This window comes from Thunnus albacares, chromosome 17 (assembly GCF_914725855.1).
Source record: "Thunnus albacares chromosome 17, fThuAlb1.1, whole genome shotgun sequence".
Taxonomy (NCBI): Eukaryota; Metazoa; Chordata; class Actinopteri; order Scombriformes; family Scombridae; genus Thunnus; species Thunnus albacares.
The window spans coordinates 1,508,124-1,526,211 of NC_058122.1; the positions used below are offsets into that span (position 1 = coordinate 1,508,124).

Below are 18,088 nucleotides of genomic sequence, written 5' to 3' on the forward strand. Positions count from 1 at the left end.
TAACCTAGTAGTACTGGAGGACATGTAATGCAAATAGAGAAAATAGACCGAATAAATAGGCTCATTCTATTGTGTACTGGTTTCCAAGCAACATTTATATTTTGTTGGTTAAGTCATTTTATAAAGAGATTTAGCAACTTTCTCAACCTCACTAACACATGCACACAAAACACAGACAGCAGATTCCAAGACCTTAGAAGCCAAGTGTCAAATGTATTTAAACCATCATCAATCAGCTGTCCAACGCACTGACAGCTTCAGCTTGCATACTGTCTGCAAAAAAAACAAACAAAAAACAAACAACAAACAAACAAAAAAAAACAAAAAAAAAAAAAACAGAGACACAGGGAGAGAGGGGATATGTGATGTGATGTAGTGTCCTTACAGTTTGTACAACATATTTTGGTGTGTACAACCGGGTATCACATCTCCCCTCAGCTTGGATTTGATATACATGGGGTAGACAAAATAGCATGAACACCTAATCCAATGCTATTGAAAAAATAGCACAGCAATTTGTACCACCATTGTGAAGCCTCTAATGGGCACAGTCAACAAAAACTATAAATTAGAAGCTTTACAAAGGTAATATTTATTGCAGGGTTGTTGTATTGGACTATATTAGATCACACAGGTGATGATGATGGCATCCACCTCCTGAACCTTGTATACATGACACATTTTCTATGTGAGACATATTTACATTGAGATCGCAGAGGTAAGGTGAGAGACTTCTATAAGATCACATAAAGCATAGACATGGTGGGCTATGAAAATAATAAAAACATTAAACAAAAACAATCAGTGAATGTTCCAGATCATGAACAGATGGCGGTGTAAGGGAACTTTTTTTTTTAAAAAAGCCCTCCCATCAGGCAGAGGAATGCAGCGCTCCCGGCTCCCTGTCATCCCTCTCTTCCTCGTCCATTTTGCGTCCATGTTTCCGGAAGTATTTGTAGCGCTGGACGTACAGCTTTACAAGGTTGCTGACTTTGACCGGGTTGATTTCCCCGGTACGGCTGTGGCAGATCTGAGACAAAGACAGTGTGATTAAATATCCTGGTTCAATTCAAGGACATTAGTTTATATTTTGTTCATGTGGTTTCATGTATTCATTATATTATACAGTGTATCTATTTATTATAAATGTATATCAGCCAGATTCATTTGTGTTTTAAAGTATTACTCACTAAACGTAGAGTGTGTTTGTGGTAGTTTTTCATAATAATAATAATAATAATAATAATAATACCGAGCCCTATTGTCAACTACATTAAGTAAGATGTGCAGTGAGGGACACACACTGATTTAAATAATCAGTCTTATGCTGTGTGTGTCACTGGATATTAGGGCTGTGCAATATGACCAAAATCTCATATCCCAATATAGGTCATTTTATATCCTGATAATGATACATATCATGATATAAGTGTTGTTGTCGTCAACTCCAGTATTTCAGCTGGTTCACTGTCTCTCCTCTGCGCTGTGTGTACAGCACACACGTGGTGAGCTCAGCCCCACCCACAGCAAAGCACAGAGAGCAGCGGAGAGTAGCATGACAGTAGAAACTCTCACACTGAGCTCAAATGAAACAAGTGCACATAAATTAGGTAAATAACACAAATAAACATAGTCTTTACTGCCTTTTGAGTTGATGACAACACTCGTTACATTACTCTGAGTGCAATTAAGGCTTTGTGAGTAAAAAGCCAGAAGAGTCATTTATTAATGTAATCCACGCAAAAGATGGACAGACTCCAAGTGATGAAAGATAATTGCGACACAACGAGAATAAACAATAGAGCATGATATGAAAGGATGGTCATATTGCACAGGTCTACTGGATATGTGTGCTGAGGCTAACCTTATGCACAGCTTTCCTGAGGATGTCTTTGTATTCGTCCTTGTTGATGTCTTTGCGCTGATAGTAAGGTTTGATGGCGAGCTTCACTTCCTCCACTGCTCGCTCCTGGGTGTGCAGCTTTTTCAGGTACTGGGCAATTCAGGGAAGAGACATGTTAAATTAACAATACAATAATAATAATAATACAAACTTGTACCTGTACAGTGCTTTTACAAACACAGTGAAAGAGCTACACAGGATAACAAAGTAAAACACTAAAAATACATTCTGTTGATGTATTTACCTGCATTGCAGAAACAGCCAGGCCTTCATTTATAACCCTGCTCCCTAGTTAATGCAAACTCAACACTTCCTCCATGTTTACCTGTTGTCTCTGCACATTTCCACAACACTAATTCCATCATACAAACACAGTCCTGTTATCCTCTGTGCTGCTCTGAGTTTCTCTTCTGACACAAATACTGTTCATTTACCGGTTCTTACAATCAGTATGATCGATTTAACATGCCAGACATTATATCATTATTCAGATATTATTTTGATTCTTGCAGTTGTGAATTTACAGTATACAAGATAAAAAAATAGTAAATCAAGACAGAAATAAAAGTATGATTATGTATGAAGTATGAATACATAAAGTACCACTATAGTTCTTCAAAACTATTTTAAATTGATAACGGTCACTTGACATGAGAGAGGTTTGGTCGTTTTCGCTAGCATTCTTTATAGTTGGGTTGACGGGTATGTCATTTTGACTCAAGACAGGGGTACCCATGTATATCCAGCTGCAGCACCAACATGCAGTACCTACATGACACACCCACTTTACTACATGATGCACCCGCTTGGTTAAGTATAGGCATGAGGAGGGGGATGGTTGGGGTTAGGGGTCAGGGGGGCCATGTGGAGGGGGGTGTCATGTAGGGGTTAGGGTAAGTCTGCAACACTACAGCTAAACCTTTCTCTCTGTACAAACTGCCCGATCCATTCTGCACATGCACAAGCGGGTCCACCATCTTAGACAGCTAGGTACGGCAACACCACTTGGACAAGCCATGGAAAAATTGAAATTCGCTCTACTTTATCTTATCCGCCTCTCTCTGTTTGTTTCTTTAAACTAGAAAAAATCACGAGCCAAGTACAATTCTGTCCTGCAGTTCAATATTGATAATGATAATAGGAAGAATACTGATAATAGGAAGAATACCTCCAAGTTTTGTTATAAATATTATTCTACTTTATACAAAACTAAGTTCAATGGGGATGCTATTTCAGCAATTTCTAATTATTTGGACATTGTAAATTCAGTTAACCAGGAGGAAAAGAAGTTACAGATGACATAAATCATCTAAAAAATAATAAGTCACCTGGGAATGATTAGTTATCAATTCTTGGTCAATCTCCCAGGTTTCATAGTAACAACTTGGTGGAAACAATTAGAGAGTTATTGCAGAACCAATCCAAAGTCTTTAGGGAGGCCTTTCATATTGGGGCAGTGACATGCAGTTCACTACAGAGGACAATATGGGGGGGGGGGCATCATTTCCGGTAAAGCATGTCCTTGACAAAATGTAAGGGGGCGTAGGGTTGGTAGTGGCCATTCAAGCAGCTACCGTGCGTTTAGAAATCCATAGACTTCAGTAAGCACAGTTCTCAGAGGATTGTCTGGTACCTGAGACTACAAAAATGGTGGTCTTGACTTTTTGGACTTCTCTACCTTGAATAATGTATATTTAAGATTAACTGGTTAAAGCATGTTTTCAAAAATGACTCCTCCATGTGGAACTTCATTCCCAAATTTGTTTTTGATCAAATTAGAGGACTCCCCTTCCTACTGGTATGCAATTATAAAATAAGCTGTCCAAGATGGCGGACCCATTCACCAGGTAGCCAGCAGGTCCTGTCCTTTTTATTGTTTTTGTATGACAACTGTTATACCTATTTGTTGTAAATAAATAAAGTTTTGGGGAAAAAAGCTGGCATGTCCTATTAAATTAAAAAAATGTATTAAACATGGAGTATCAATTTTGTCCAAGTAGTGTTGCTTTACCTAGCTGTCAAAGATGGCGGACCCACCTGCAAATGCCCGTGCATGTGCAGAAGGGATCGAGCAGCAGGTACAGATCGGGTACTGACACTAGGAGTGCTTTTCATTAAGCTAATTTATGCTTCCTCTCTTCCTCTCTCCTCCTGTGACCCGGATATCCTTCCCCTTCTGCCATCATGGAGGATCTTCCAAAACCTTAAAGGTGGAGTAGTGAGGAGAGAGGAGGCCCCTGGAGGAGCTTAGAGCGAGGAACCACAGGTGTATCCTACACACAAGTTTTTTACTGGACAGCAACACTCCTTCCATCCAACGTGTTTATTGATTGGTCAGCTGATCTGACGGGGCAGTAGACAGTCGGGCTGTTGTTGTAATATAGCAGAAAAACTACCTGTGGAACAAGAAGGACGGCACCGACAGCCGCTTTTCATATTTATTCATGAAACACAAAACTCTTGTTAACTTTATTATTTTCTTCATAAGCCAAAAGGCTTCTTTTCCTCTTCTTCTTTTCTGTTTCAACTACGTCTCAGCTCCTTCAGGAGAAGATGTCACTGCACAGCTGTGTTTCCTATAAAATCATCCTGAGCTTTCACTAACTAAATAAGCTATATTTTATTTATTAAACATATTCTGCAGGCTGCAGCTCTTTTTATTGCTCCTTTTCATCAGATCTGTTCTTTCAGTAATTAACAGGTTTAAATTGTCTATTTGTGTTATTGTGTGACAGCCAGACGCTGCTATAGATCTATAATCAAATGATAAAACACTGGAGCAGTTATCAATATGTAGAAATGATTAAGTAACAGTGTAAAGTCTCCATTAATTATACATGAATTTGAAGTTGAAACTTTAAACTGTTACTTCATAATTTCTTATATTTGACATTTAAAGTGCTGTGTATCATGAGTGGTTGCTGTTTCCTCAAAATGACGCTGAGTGAGCGAGGACATCCTGTTGATGAAGTCCTTCATCTCTTACTCACACGTCTCTCACATCCTCGCTGGGAGGAGCTGAGATGCGAGGAAGAGGAAGCAAGGAGACACGTTAACATAATGAAAAGCACCCTAGGTTAATAGACGGATCTGGAGGCTCTCGCCGTCACCATTACTGCAGTGTCAGCGTGGAACTGTTAACACATTTACACTGACAGTGAAAGCAGAGATGTTTGGAATAATCATGGTTGGAAGTCGCCCCATCCAACAGATGAAGGAATTCTGTGTGGATGTGGAAGTTATTCAGTCTCTTAACGCTTTGTGAAAAAAATGACATAATGTACCGCTTCTGTCAACACTGCCTTCAACTTTACCTTATCAGGGTCTTTGCTCTCATTGTCCCATCCAGTGTCCCCAGAGCTCCCCGTCACTCCCGACAGCCCCACAGGCATGATGGGGGGCGGGGTCTGTGCGCATCCGCCACCTATGGAGGGGTGCAGGTGAGAGGGTGGAGTTTTGGTGCAACCGACTAACGGGAGGGAGCTGTGTAGGATAAACTGGGCCGGGCTCAGTCCGGGAGGCGGAGGGAGAGACGGAGGGGGAGGGATCTGTGAGGAGGAGGAGGAGGATGCTGAGGAAGGAGGAGCATGCTGCTGGGACTGGCTCTGATTAGCCTGAGAGAGGATCTGCATGAGAGACATACAACAAAGTGAAAAGATTAGTGTGAAAATGAACGTGTGGATACTCTTATTGTCAACAAATCTCATGATTGGAGCTAAAGCAGCTGAGACAAACTGATCTACTTACAAGTATTGTGTGTGTGTCAAAAAGCCTTACATATCTTAATCCTCTGTGCTGTAATAAAGTTCTTTACAATGCACAATGTAGTACAAAGTCAACAAGTTGTGATATGTACCACAACAAGCTACCGAAGCTGTAAACAGAACCACGCTACTGCACATGCACAGTCGCTCGTTGTCCTGTTTTTAATACATTTTGGACAACGACAGACATCTACAGCACAGAGGAAAAAGCAGAGTGCCCTATGAGCAGGATATCCTAAATGCTTCATTAGGTATTATATATTGTGTGTCAATGACAACAAGTGTTTATAGGCATAAACAATCTTCCATAACCAGACTGAAATTGAGGTACTCCATATATCTGACTGACTACTATGAGCATCAACATGGATATTAGCTTACTCACATTCCTGCCAGAATCACATTCTGATGTGAGCCAAGCCCTGGTGATAGCAGGTGTGAATTTAATAGTCGTGCAATGGTACGCAAAATGTAGCAGGATACGTAATTTGATTTTTTTTGGTCATAGGTTCCTTTCATTTATTTTGAAGTTTTTAAACTTTGAACTGTGACTCTAGGGGCAAGGCTCATTATTATTGTTTTGTTTTTTAATCTAGAAATCTGTGTATTTATTTTGAATTTTTAAAAAACTGGTGAAAATTAGATTGAAAAAAATAATACAAAATCCAGATGGAAAATAGGTTTTCAAGATAGTATTCACAGCTAAACAAAGCATTTACTTAACAGAATACATCAGGTACCTACATTCAGGCAGCATTATGTCCGGAGCATGTAAGTACAGCTGGTGTTTTTTCCCCCAACAATGGGAGGGTTAAGTGGAAACTATATTGCCAATAGGTGTGAATATGAGTGTGTATATTGTGGGAACAAACCCAGGCAACAGTGAACAGTGTAAGTGCTTTAACAGTATGGACTGTGTTTACAATGCACTTAATAACATATTAAAAAAACCACTGAGGAGAATGACAGTCAGAGACAGAGGAGCAGTCACTCAGTCTCACTTCCTGACCTGACTGGTTGCTTGGATGAACTCTTGTGCTTTGGCTCTGCTGGCAATATTTGCCTCCTCCATTTTGAAGAGCAAAGCAGTCACTGAGAGGAAGAACGTTAGACATCGTTATTTCAGGAAAAGAACATGCATCTATAGGTTTATACATGAACTGATGAACATGACATACATGACATGTATTCAAATACACAGAATATTCAACATATTCCAGAAGTCTATTTTAACATAAGTTGACAACAAGCACTGTTGGCGACATTGACTCCTTCAGTTCTCAGTTGAGAACACTGTCTTTGAATGCAGATGGAAAGACTGAACATGCTGAGATCTACTAATGCAGGTCTGAACTGTAGTGCAGTTTGTTGTAGACCGACTTCCCTTTTAAGCTGAGTGTTGTTAAGATTACAACTCCAAACCAGAGTTATATATGGAACTATAGTTCTATGAATTATAGGTGACCGCCAGAGATGATATGTATGTAATAGCTGGATTTCCACTGTCTGCTGCTATACAACTCTCCACACTGCCCACACTTTATTTCAGTTTGAAATGTCTTGATAGGGGGGCGTGGCCTAAACAAAGTGAACATGACGTTTCCTTGTACTACTTTGCAATGAACACTATAAACCAGGACTAGAATCAATTGATAGTATAATAATGATAATAATAATAATAATAAGAAGAAGAAGAATAATAAGAATAAGAATAAGAATAAGAATAAGAAGAAGAAGAAGAAGAAGAAGAAGAAGAAGACTATACATATAATTTACTAACTCAAAATGTCTCATTTGATAGAAGACAAAATGCAGCAACAGTTGTGTGAGGATACAGTTCAAAGTGCATATCAGTCTGAAACGTCTGCAGCGTGTTCCCACAGAACAATAAAATAACTTTTACAAAGATGAAAGTGAACTAAATGTTGACTCTGATGGATTTCCTGTCACAAGCAAAGTAAAAATCTTATGTTTGAAGTTTCTAAAAGCTGACCTTTATAATAAAGAAACTAGTGTTATTCTGTGAAATAAGGTTTTTCACTTTGTAGCCAACTCCTTTGTGTGGCTCTTTCTCCTAACAACATGGCAGACTTGACATCTATGGAGGGAACTCACATGCTAAGACTCCTCCAGTTGTGCAGTCCACCCCGGTCTGCAGACTCCAAGGGAGGGCAGGAGCTGCTGGAGGTGGGGGAGGAGGAGGAGGAGGCTTACTAGCGGACGAGGAGGACACCGAGGAGGAGGATGGGTCTGACGAAGACAGAGGCAGAGAAAGGGAAGTGAGACCGCACCCTGCCGAAGAGGACGAGCAAGGGGGTGAGGCCAGAGATTTGGGTGCGTCGTCTGGAGGAGGGGGCTTGGCGGTGGATGTAGACAAGGCATTGCTGAGGCCAGCTCCCTGGGAGGTAGACAGGCTGGATGGGCTGGACGGTGGGAGTGTGGGGCTGGTCTGAGTTGGACAGTCCTCAGCTAGGAAAGAAGGCTCCGGAGTCTTACAGCTGCTGTCCACCGTCTGAGAGTCTGGTGAGGACTCCCTGGTGTCCCGCAGAGGAGCCATAGAGGGTGGAGGTGAGTGGGGTGGCGAGGAGGAGGGTGGGAGCACACTGGTGAAGGAGGATGAGGAAGAGGAAGAAGAGGAGGAAGAACAGGGAGCGGGGCCAGCTTGGCCAGAGTGTGGACTGATTGACTTGGTCCCATCGCCAACAGCTGACTGAATGTCTAAGGAGGCTCCAGCCCAGCCATCGGATGTGGCTTTTGTTTGGCTGCTGTCTCCGGCGGTCAAGCCTGTCGCTCCGCCTTTCTCCCTGGTCTTCTTGGCCAGGCGACGGCGGCGCTTCGTTGCCAGAGATGACGATGGGGAGGAGGCAGAAGAGGAGGTGGATGTGATAGAGCTGGGCTTAGTCTTCTTCGATTTCAGTCCCGTAGGACTGGTTAAGGAGGATGGAGGTGCGGCCAGGCTGCTCCGCTTGCCCATACCGGCCAGATCTTTACCGCGGCTGCCCAGTGACAGCGGTTCTGAGCAAGGTTTGAGGAACGGAGACCTGCTCTCATTGTCTCGGCAGAAGACTACCGCGATCGAGCCGCCCACCACAGAGCCCCCGCCACCCCCTCCTGTACCTCCTGGCCCCAGGAGATCCATGCCCAGCTTCCCAGAGCCGACCGAAGCCCCCGTGGTGCTGCTCACACCGTCACGCACCAGCACAGACACTTTGGATTGAAGCTTGCCTTTCCGACTGCCGCTGCTCTCTTTCTTGGATTTTCCAGAGCGACCCAAATCCTTTCTACTACTTTGTCTCTCTTTGTCCTTTCCCATCTTCCTGGCTCGCTTCACTGAGGGGAGACCTGATAAGACAGGGGCGGGGCCTGAAGTGACCGACAACGAGGAAAGGCATTTGCTTTTGGTTCTATTTGAAGAGGAGGAAGAGGATTCCGATTGGCCTATTTTCTTTAATGTGCGAGATTTCTTTTTCGGGTGATGTCGTCCAGTCTTGGGGGCTGTTTTAGTTTTGGGGCTGGGGGCGGGTGGTTCTGGAGGCAGGGCAGCAGGAGGTGTATCCTCCAAAGATGGGTAGTCAGAGTCCAAAGCTTCGCCATCCAAGGACAACACATCTATCTCCAGTTTGTCTGAATAGCGGTCTGACTCATAGCTGTGATATCTCGGTGGTGACAGTGACTGGGATCGGCTGTGACAACTCGCCTGATCCTCCTCCTCTCCAGCCGAGCGCCATTTTCTCTTCTTCTTCCTCTTGTGGGGCTTGTCTGAGTCCTGCGTGGGCCGACAAGGAGAGGCCGGGGCCAGTCTCGGAGAGCCAGGTACGGTGGTGGTGGTGGTTGTTGTGGTGACGGTGATGGTTCGCTTGATGGCGAAGAGGTCAGAACCATTGAGGTCTTGAATAGACGGCGGGACCACAGGACGACCGTCCCGGCGCCGTTCCCTCTCGCGCTGCCTGTCTCTTTCGCCTTCCCTCTTTTCCCTGCTTCTTTTGGACCCCTTTGAAATGTCCCGCTCTCTGCTGCTTGAATGTTGTCTTCCCTTCCTTTCCCTCTCCTCCCTTCTAGAGCTAGAATCTCTAGAGTCTCTTTCGTCTCTTCTGCGGCTACTGGTGCGGTTTTGGTCTCTCTCTCTATCCCTGTCTCGCTCTCTTCCTCTGTCTCTATCCCTCTCTCTGTCGTTGTCCCTCTCTCCGGTTCTGTCCCTCGCTCTGTCTTTATCTCTTTCCCTCTCTCTGTGTCGTTCTTCAGATAGGCTTGAAAAGGAGCGCCTGGCGTGGCCCCCTCTCCCTGAAGAGTTGTGGGATCCTGAGGCCTCCGGGCTGCTGTGCCGTCTTTTCTTCCTCTTCCGGCTACTGCTCCTGCTGCTCCTCCGACTTTTCATCTCCTTACCACTCTTGTGCCCTTGCTCCCTTTCTTTGCTCCTCTCTCGACCTCCCTCTTTGTCCTTCCTTCTCTTTTTTCTTCTCTCCTCCTTCTCCCCGGCCTTCCTGTCCTTGCTTTTCTGTCTGTCCTGGTCCTTGGAACTCTTGGTGGACTTACGGTTCTTGCTCGCTTGCTCGACGGGAGGCGCGAGAGGGGAGGAGGGTGGAGAAGCTTCGGGGTGGGAGGGAGGGGGTGGTGGTGGTTGAGGAGAGAGGGGCGAAGAAGCAGGGAAGGAGAGATATCTTTCCTTCCGCCTGCTGACCAGCTTCGTTCTCAGATCCTCTACTCCTACCATAGGCTCATCCTCAGGCTCCCTATCCACGTCCCAGTTGCCCTCTGCACACACGGACACGAAGCCGTCCCCGTCCAGCACTCGGAGGATGCGCTCCGGCTTTGAACCAAAGAAGGAGACGTTGGTTGAATTCAAGGGGAGATTTCCACCAGCTGCTCTCTTGTTGCTTCCATCTCTGTCAGCAGCCCCGACTATCTCCCCCTCCTCTATCTCAGAGTGGTCAGAGTCTGCACTCTCCCTCTGCTCTCCAGCTTTGGTGATGCTACAGTCCACTCTCCTCCTCAGAGGGAGTTTGGTGGCCAGAGAGGGGCTTGGCAGATCAGTGAAGGTATCAGTGGAATCTGGAGGCTCTTCCTCTTTCTCATCATCGTTTTCTCTTTCAGCGTTTTTTGTCTCTCCCCTCATTTTGCCGCTCCCGTCATCGGTGTCTGATGCTGGGGAACCAGTGGGGTCAAAGGGGTCATATTTTTCCCCCTCTCCTTCCTCCCCCTCCCCCTCCTCTCCCTCCACCCTTCCCTCCTTGTCTCCCTCAGTTGGATGGAAGGGATCATACATTTCCTTCTTCCTGCCCTCTTCTTCACAATCAACACCTTGATGCACTGAGGTGTGAGGGAAGGAATCTGAGGTGGTGTTGGTGGGTATAGGTGCGGAGAGAGATGACGTCGCTGGAGAGGCAGAAGTGGAGGACACCCTGGCCACCTCCGTCCCCCGAGTCTGACCTTTTACATGGTTCTGATAAACTGAGGAGTTGGCGCAGACGGAGGAGGACGTAGACAACGGTGAAGATGGATCAGATGAAGGAGATGACGGAGACAAGGAAGGTGAGCGGGAAGGAGGGCTCCTGGCAATCTCTCTCACTCCAGCAGGGGAAGAGGAGGCAGCAGGTCTCCTTTTGAAGCCTGATGCTGGAGTCAAGTCCATGGGCCAGGAGGACTGGTCATGCAGAGGTCAGACAGTGGAACCTGGAGGTTGGAAGCAAAGGGGGGCGAGGCCACACCGAAAGAATGGAATCCAGCAATCAACCTAGTGGAAAGGACAGGAGACATGCCATCTTTATCTTATAATAAAAATATATCTGAAAATGTTGAGACCACTGAGGCAAAAGAAGCCGGTGGCATCATTTGTGGAAATTTAAGAGTGTGAGAATCATTTTGTGGGGATAGAAGTTGGTTAATTTGAAAGATGTACTGCACCTAACTACATTATCAGATAAGTTTCACACATTCAACACAGCATCTTATTGATGTCCATGCCAGGCCCCTGTCTGTCTGTCTGTCTGTCTGTCAGAGTGATCCACCCCCCCAACTTCACTCTAGCATCCTTCCTCTTCATCCTACTCCCTGTTAGTCTGAAGGAGGAAATAAAGGGCAGACTAGAGCTTGACTGAAGACTTCAAGTGCTTTTTTAGATAACGACTGAAGTTGTGTTTGTACATCTTAAGAGTCTAAACGGATACAACAGCATGACCGATGTTATCAACAGACATGACATTTTGATATCACTGTATCGATCAGCCGATGGGTAAAAAGAAATGTCGGCAGAGAAATGCAAAAGATATGTGTGAGGTCTGAGGCTGCCCTCTTAAGTTGGTGAGTTGATGCATCAGAGCTGACTCGCAGTTTGTCAGTCGAATCATTCCCTTTTTTTTTTTTTTTAGCCACGTCATACAAAGAGTAACACAGGGTAACAGCAGGACAGGCTGTCAACTTTTACAGATTCTTGTCTCTAAATGAGCTAAATACATAACCTGGATGGACTGAAATGCTGACTCTGAGTGGACTGATCCTGAGTTGGGGGAAGCCTGAGTGAGCTCATTTAGATATTAAGTGAAAATAGTAAAATGTTCCACTCAGGACAAATCTTGGTCATAGTTTACTAACAAAAACCAATCAAAAATCCAGTATCAGCAAGGCTATGGTCCAGAAATGCACTTAGTATTAGCTTTACCAAGTAAACTGAGAGTCATTTACAAGAAAGAGGACAAACAATACAAATTCAATAACTACCAGAACCAGAGAATGTGTGAGTCAGAGCCCATTTCTGGATGAAGAGAAAAGGGTGGAGATTGTATGACTGAGCATTAACAATTACTCAAGGGCAAAAGTTTGAGTTATCACTGTTGCATTCTCATCAAGGTTCTCTGGCTTTGCTGATTCATAGCTGACAGAGTGTGTGTGGGGTGAGGGATAGATCAGTCTGTCAATGAGCCCAGCAGCATGACACAGACAAGTATCCGTCAACCTCCCAGTCCATCAGTGAGCAGGAGCAGACTGCAGCAGGTCAGTCTTTAACTAGCTTAGTAGCGAATGTCAACTGACACGAGCAAGACATGCTTTCTCCTAGCTGCTCATTACTGCTTGCAGAGAGTCCAGTCTGGTCGAATACATTAACTGCGTTATTGAGTATTAGTGTAACGTTATGTATCGTTAGGTATCTACAACCCTTTGTTTTTCTCTGTTGTTATTTTGCTCGTCTTGCATTTTCTTTTGTTGAACTTCACGTTTTTTTCCTGTTTTCTGTATAAAGTCATTATTTGCCTGTATGATTTCTAACTCTTGTTGATGGAAAAGAAAAAAACAACATTAAGCGTTATGTTAACATGTTAAACACTGCACTCACTCTTAGCCACTGTTAGCCTTCATTGTATAACTTAGCTTTAAGACTAACGCCACTGGCAGCCCATCTGAACATATCTGTTGATTACATTGCTTGTAATCCTGTTTTGTCATTGCTCATAAAGTACACAGGACTTTTAAGAGACATTCACTCTGTAAGGATGTGTCGGCAGCAGGTATTCTGCTAGCTAGCGAGCTAATTTAGCTCACTGTAGCTCGCTGGCTAAATGCAGCAGGAGGAGCTGTGTGCTAATGAGTTACCTTCAGTCCAGTAATGTGCAGTCTCAGACCGAAGCCTCCGTCTTGATTTACTGGTATCTCTTTTTAAGACATGAAATCGCCTGTTAAAATACAGCAGAAACTGTTTTTTGCCGTTTTAAAAGCGCAACAACAGCCCCATTCCATCAATCGCCGCCATTTCCATCCCCCTCTAGCCGGACGACAAAGGATGATGGGAAACGTAGTTTATTGGATGATGCTGAAATTGACTTCAGACTTGCAGCTTCTGACCAAAGACTGTAAAAACGATGATATTTAACGGCAGATTCTCCGTTTTTACACCCCTTTTAGCCCAATATTGCGGATATAAGATGGTACAATTCGAAAGCAGCTGTTTAAGTAAGACAAGAAATGTATTTTTGTATATTTGTCAATTGACAGAAAAAATGCAAAGTGACTTGTTGACAATAAATCATACCTTTATTTCTTTTAAGAAGAGATAGCCTACAGTAGACTATGCAGTGAGCACTTCAGAACCCAATATGTAGTTAATGCCATGGAGAGTGTCATCCTCATTTGACAATGCTGAATGAACTATGATCCTTTGAAAAAAGCACATTTTTTTCATGCCTTCTTCTGTCATCACTCAAGATAAAGTGTCATATGCTTCAGGAAAATATTGTTCATAAGATGTTTACATTATTTCTGTAATAAGATGAATGTGAATGTGAACAATGATTTTACAAAAATGTTGATTCTAGAGAGTTAAAAGGATGTTTTTGAAGGTGCAAATCATTTAATTGAGAAGAAGAGAAATTAAACAATGCTTTTAGTGAAATGCACACCTGTACTTAGGATAAGGAGTGAACACTTGCCAGCTAAATGCATGCAAATCCAGCATGTTTTACTACATATAAACAAGCTATTGACATTGAAGGAAGAAGTTATTGTATCCAGTTAAAGAAACAGATTTTATTTGAATTAATTTAATTTTAATAATTGATCATTTAATTGTATTTATATATATTTAATTGAACAGACAACAGTCCACAGGACAAAGCTGAAAACATGGACTGAACGCCAATGTACAGGAAAAGTTTTTTTTAATGTTTTGAAGATGATCAAATGTGCTTTTGTATTTTTAGAACTATGGTCAATGAATGTAAGAAGCACTTTTCTTTGGCTTTTGTGTTAATATTTTTATTTTCTTGGGCTATAAACATAGCTTTGTATGTCAATAAAGTTGAACCAGAATGTTGGAAAGGGCAGTTTTTTGTATATGACCCTAAAAAGTGATGACAAATGTGAACCTATTAATTTAAATTCTCTGATCAAATAGGTTCATTTAAGGGGTACTCTAGTGAATTAGTCTTGCATTTCCATAGCCAGGGGACTCACAAGTGACAGGTTAAAAAAATAAAATGATCAAAATTGACATAGCAGAGGCTGAGATATCGTGACTTTCAGTCTAAGGGACCTCAATATTAATTGGGAAGCCAAATCAAACAGGAACACTCTAAAAAATAATAATAATAACTGTGGATGTGGTGGATCTAACACAACTAGTTGGAGGGCTGACTAGAATAACAACATCTAGTCAAACAAATTGATTTCATTTTCAGCAATAGGCCAGAGAGAGTAGAAAAAACATTCAACCTTATCACTGAATTATCTGATCATAATTTGATATTACAAACTAGAACACTCTCAAATAAAAGAAAATCTAATTACTAATAGGTCTGAGTATTTCAGAATTCCTAAAAGTGAACTTGGGAATTTTCAAACAGCAATTCACCAAGAAAATTGGAATGAGATAGTGTCTGGGATGAATGCAGAGGAAGACAGCATATTTATAAGCAAAATTCAGAGTATAGATTCATGTGTTCAAAGGCAAGAAACATCAAAAGAGCTCACTACCCTGGCTGAACGAACCTATTTACTGAAATTTATGGGGTGGGATCATGTGTTTAAAAATCTCTACAGTCTAAACTGCCTTAAGATATTGGTATTACTCATGAGGCTAGAGGCAACACCAAAACAAATTTGGGAGCATATTAAGAAGTTAATTGGGATTAATCACAGTGGATCATCAAAGCAGTTGGAATTAAAATTGAATGGAGGTACAGCACAAGATCCAGCAGAACTTGCAGAAGCCTTTAATAGAAACTTTGTCACCTCCAAGCCCAAAGATTGCTTTGGTATGGACTCTGTAATGCTTAGTTGCTGTCTTGTTATGCCACATATCACAACCTCTTCACTTTGCACTAAATTGTACATTGTGAAGAAGTTAATACAAAGTCAAGAGGTTGTGATATGTAGCACAACAAGCTAGTGAAGCTCTAAATAGAACCACAAGCATGCTCAATGGTGTCTGCCATACAAGGAACTGCTCTGCTGAGACTGCAAAGGCGATTGCTGTTTTTACTCTTTGGAGCCGTAAAACTTCCATGCTCACTCTTTGTGGTGAAGGGACATGTCACCCAGTGCAGCAATGTGGCTCACTGACATGTTTTTAATAGTTTTTGGACAACAACTGACGTCTACGGCACAGAGGAATAAGATACAGATGTGACCAAAAATATTGGTACCCTTCCACCTTTAAAAAAAAAAACAAAACACAACACTACTAAATTTTCTCTGTATTAAACTGACAGAAGTATATGGTATCCATTATTCTTGATTTCATATTGAATATAACTGAAACTTTGCTTTTGATTTACGACTTAACAAATATACAATACAATACAATAAAACAAATGAAAATGGCATGGCAAAAATATTGGTACCCTTACTTAATATTTTGTAGCACAGCGTTTGGAAGCAATAACTGCAGTCAAGCGCTTTCTGTAACTCTGAATAAGGTTTCTACACTTCTGCACTGGTAGCTCAGCCAACTCTTCTTGAGCAAACTGCTATAGCTCTCTCAGGTTTGATGGCCGCCGTCTCCCAACTGTAAGTTTCAGCTCTTTCCACAGATGTTCAATAGGATTCAGATCAGGACTCATAGCAGGACACTTCAGAATGCTCCAGCGTTTTCTTCTCATCCACTCTTGGGTGCTTTTTGATGTATGTTTGGGGTCATTATCCTGCTGGAAGACCCATGACCTGCGACTAAGACACAGCTTTCTGACACTGGGCTGTATGTTTCACTCCAAAATGCCTTGATAGTCTTCTGATTTCATTGTGCCCTGCACAGATTTAAGCCTCCCAGTGCCTGAGGCAGCAAAGCAACCCCAAAACATCACTGAGCCTCCTCCATGTTTCACAGTGTTTCTGTAAACATAAGGTTGGTGTGATTCACCAAAAGGCTCTAATTTTGTTTCATCTCTCCAAAGCACATTCTCCCAGAAGGACTGTGGCTTGTCAACATGCATTTTGGAAAAGTCCAGTCTGGCTTTTTTGGGGTTTTCCTGGGTCTTCTACCATGGAGCCCATTTTCATTCAGACAGTGACAGATGGTGCGACTTGAAACTATTGTTCCTTGAACTTGAAGATCAGCTTTGATCTGTATTGAAGTTTTCTTTGGTTCTTTCTTGACCTTTCAATCAATCCTTCTGTTCAATCTCAGGCCAATTTTTCTCTTGCAACCACATCCAGAGATGTTGGCTACAGTTCCATGGGCCTTAAACTTCTTAATAATATTGGCAACAGTGGTCACAGGAACATCAAGCTCTTTGAAGATGGTCTTGTAACCTTTACGTCGACCATGCTTGGCTATTACCTTTTTTCTAATGTCTTCAGACCACTCTCTAGTTTTCCATGTTCAATGTGATGCACACAGTGGCACAAAACAGCAGAGAGTAATTTTCTCCCTTTAAACTGGCTGCATGAGTGATTATAAGATTGAAAACAGCTGTGATACTGACTAAAACACAATAGTCTGCTTAAAGTATCACTGCATATCACTTATTTCTTACAACTTCTAAAAGGTTCCAATAATTTTGTCCAGGCTATTTTAGAATGTCTTTGTGGACATGAATTCAGTTATTTTCACAACTTTTTTGTTTTATTCCACTGCAAACCAAACATAGACATGCATTTATAATAAAATATCTGTTAATTTCAACACTGTTCAGCGAATGGTGTATTATTAAAAAAAAAAAAAAGCAAGGGTACTAATAATAATAAGAAAACATTATAAATGAAAAAAAAAAGAAACATGGGAAATTGTCAGCCTTATCCTTTAAGTCTCTAAAGGAGTCCTCGCCTTCCCCTGTCACAAATATTATCAACCTTTCAATCTGTAAAGGGTTTTTTCAGATACATGGAAAACCGCTAGTGTATCATCCATTTTTAAAGCAGGTGATCCCAAGCTTATCATTAAATATAAACAGTGAGAAGTGGTGGAGAAGTGGGTGTCACAGCTGATAGACTGTTAAGCCCCTTTCACACATGCAGTCTATCACTGAAATGTTCAGGAACATTTCCTGCATGGGGTCATGTGTGAATGGGATCAGGGATCGATATTCAGGGAAATCTGTATCACCAATTTCCCAACTCAAGACCTTGTAACATTTTAGGGAAAATGCCAGTACGGCCATGTTGTGAAAATAGATGTATAATAAGAGCTGGATAGGGCGTTGCTGCTCAGCCTTGCAGCCAATTTTTCCCAGTGGCCACTTGTGGTATTGCAGCAAAAAATCCCCCAGCCGAGCAATTCTTATTGGACTGAATGGGCGACATTTTTAGTCTGCTATCAAGCTCTTGTAATACAGGGGACAAGCACATAAAGAGTTATGTCTGTCTCACAAAAGACGCTAGAGTGAGTGAACCAGTCACAAGACTCCGCTGATGACATGTTTGAATCCACAACTTGTTTACAGTTGCCAATGCTTTCGCAGGTGATTTGTCTCGCAAACTTGTTGAATATTAAATATAT

The 18,088-nt window shown here is 42.4% G+C and overlaps 1 protein-coding gene across 1 annotated transcript; it reads right to left on the minus strand.

Moving 5' to 3' along the window:
- Window positions 1-67: 67 nt before the first annotated feature.
- scaf1 (SR-related CTD-associated factor 1) lies at window positions 68-13,443 on the minus strand. Its single transcript, XM_044331871.1, has 6 exons — window positions 13,252-13,443; window positions 7,783-11,398; window positions 6,677-6,759; window positions 5,218-5,529; window positions 1,865-1,993; window positions 68-1,030 (listed from the first exon to the last, which is right to left on the minus strand). The coding sequence occupies exons 2-6, from the start codon at window positions 11,294-11,296 to the stop codon at window positions 872-874; spliced, it is 4,197 nt and encodes a 1,398-aa protein (XP_044187806.1). The 5' UTR covers window positions 11,297-11,398; window positions 13,252-13,443; the 3' UTR covers window positions 68-871.
- Window positions 13,444-18,088: the final 4,645 nt, after the last annotated feature.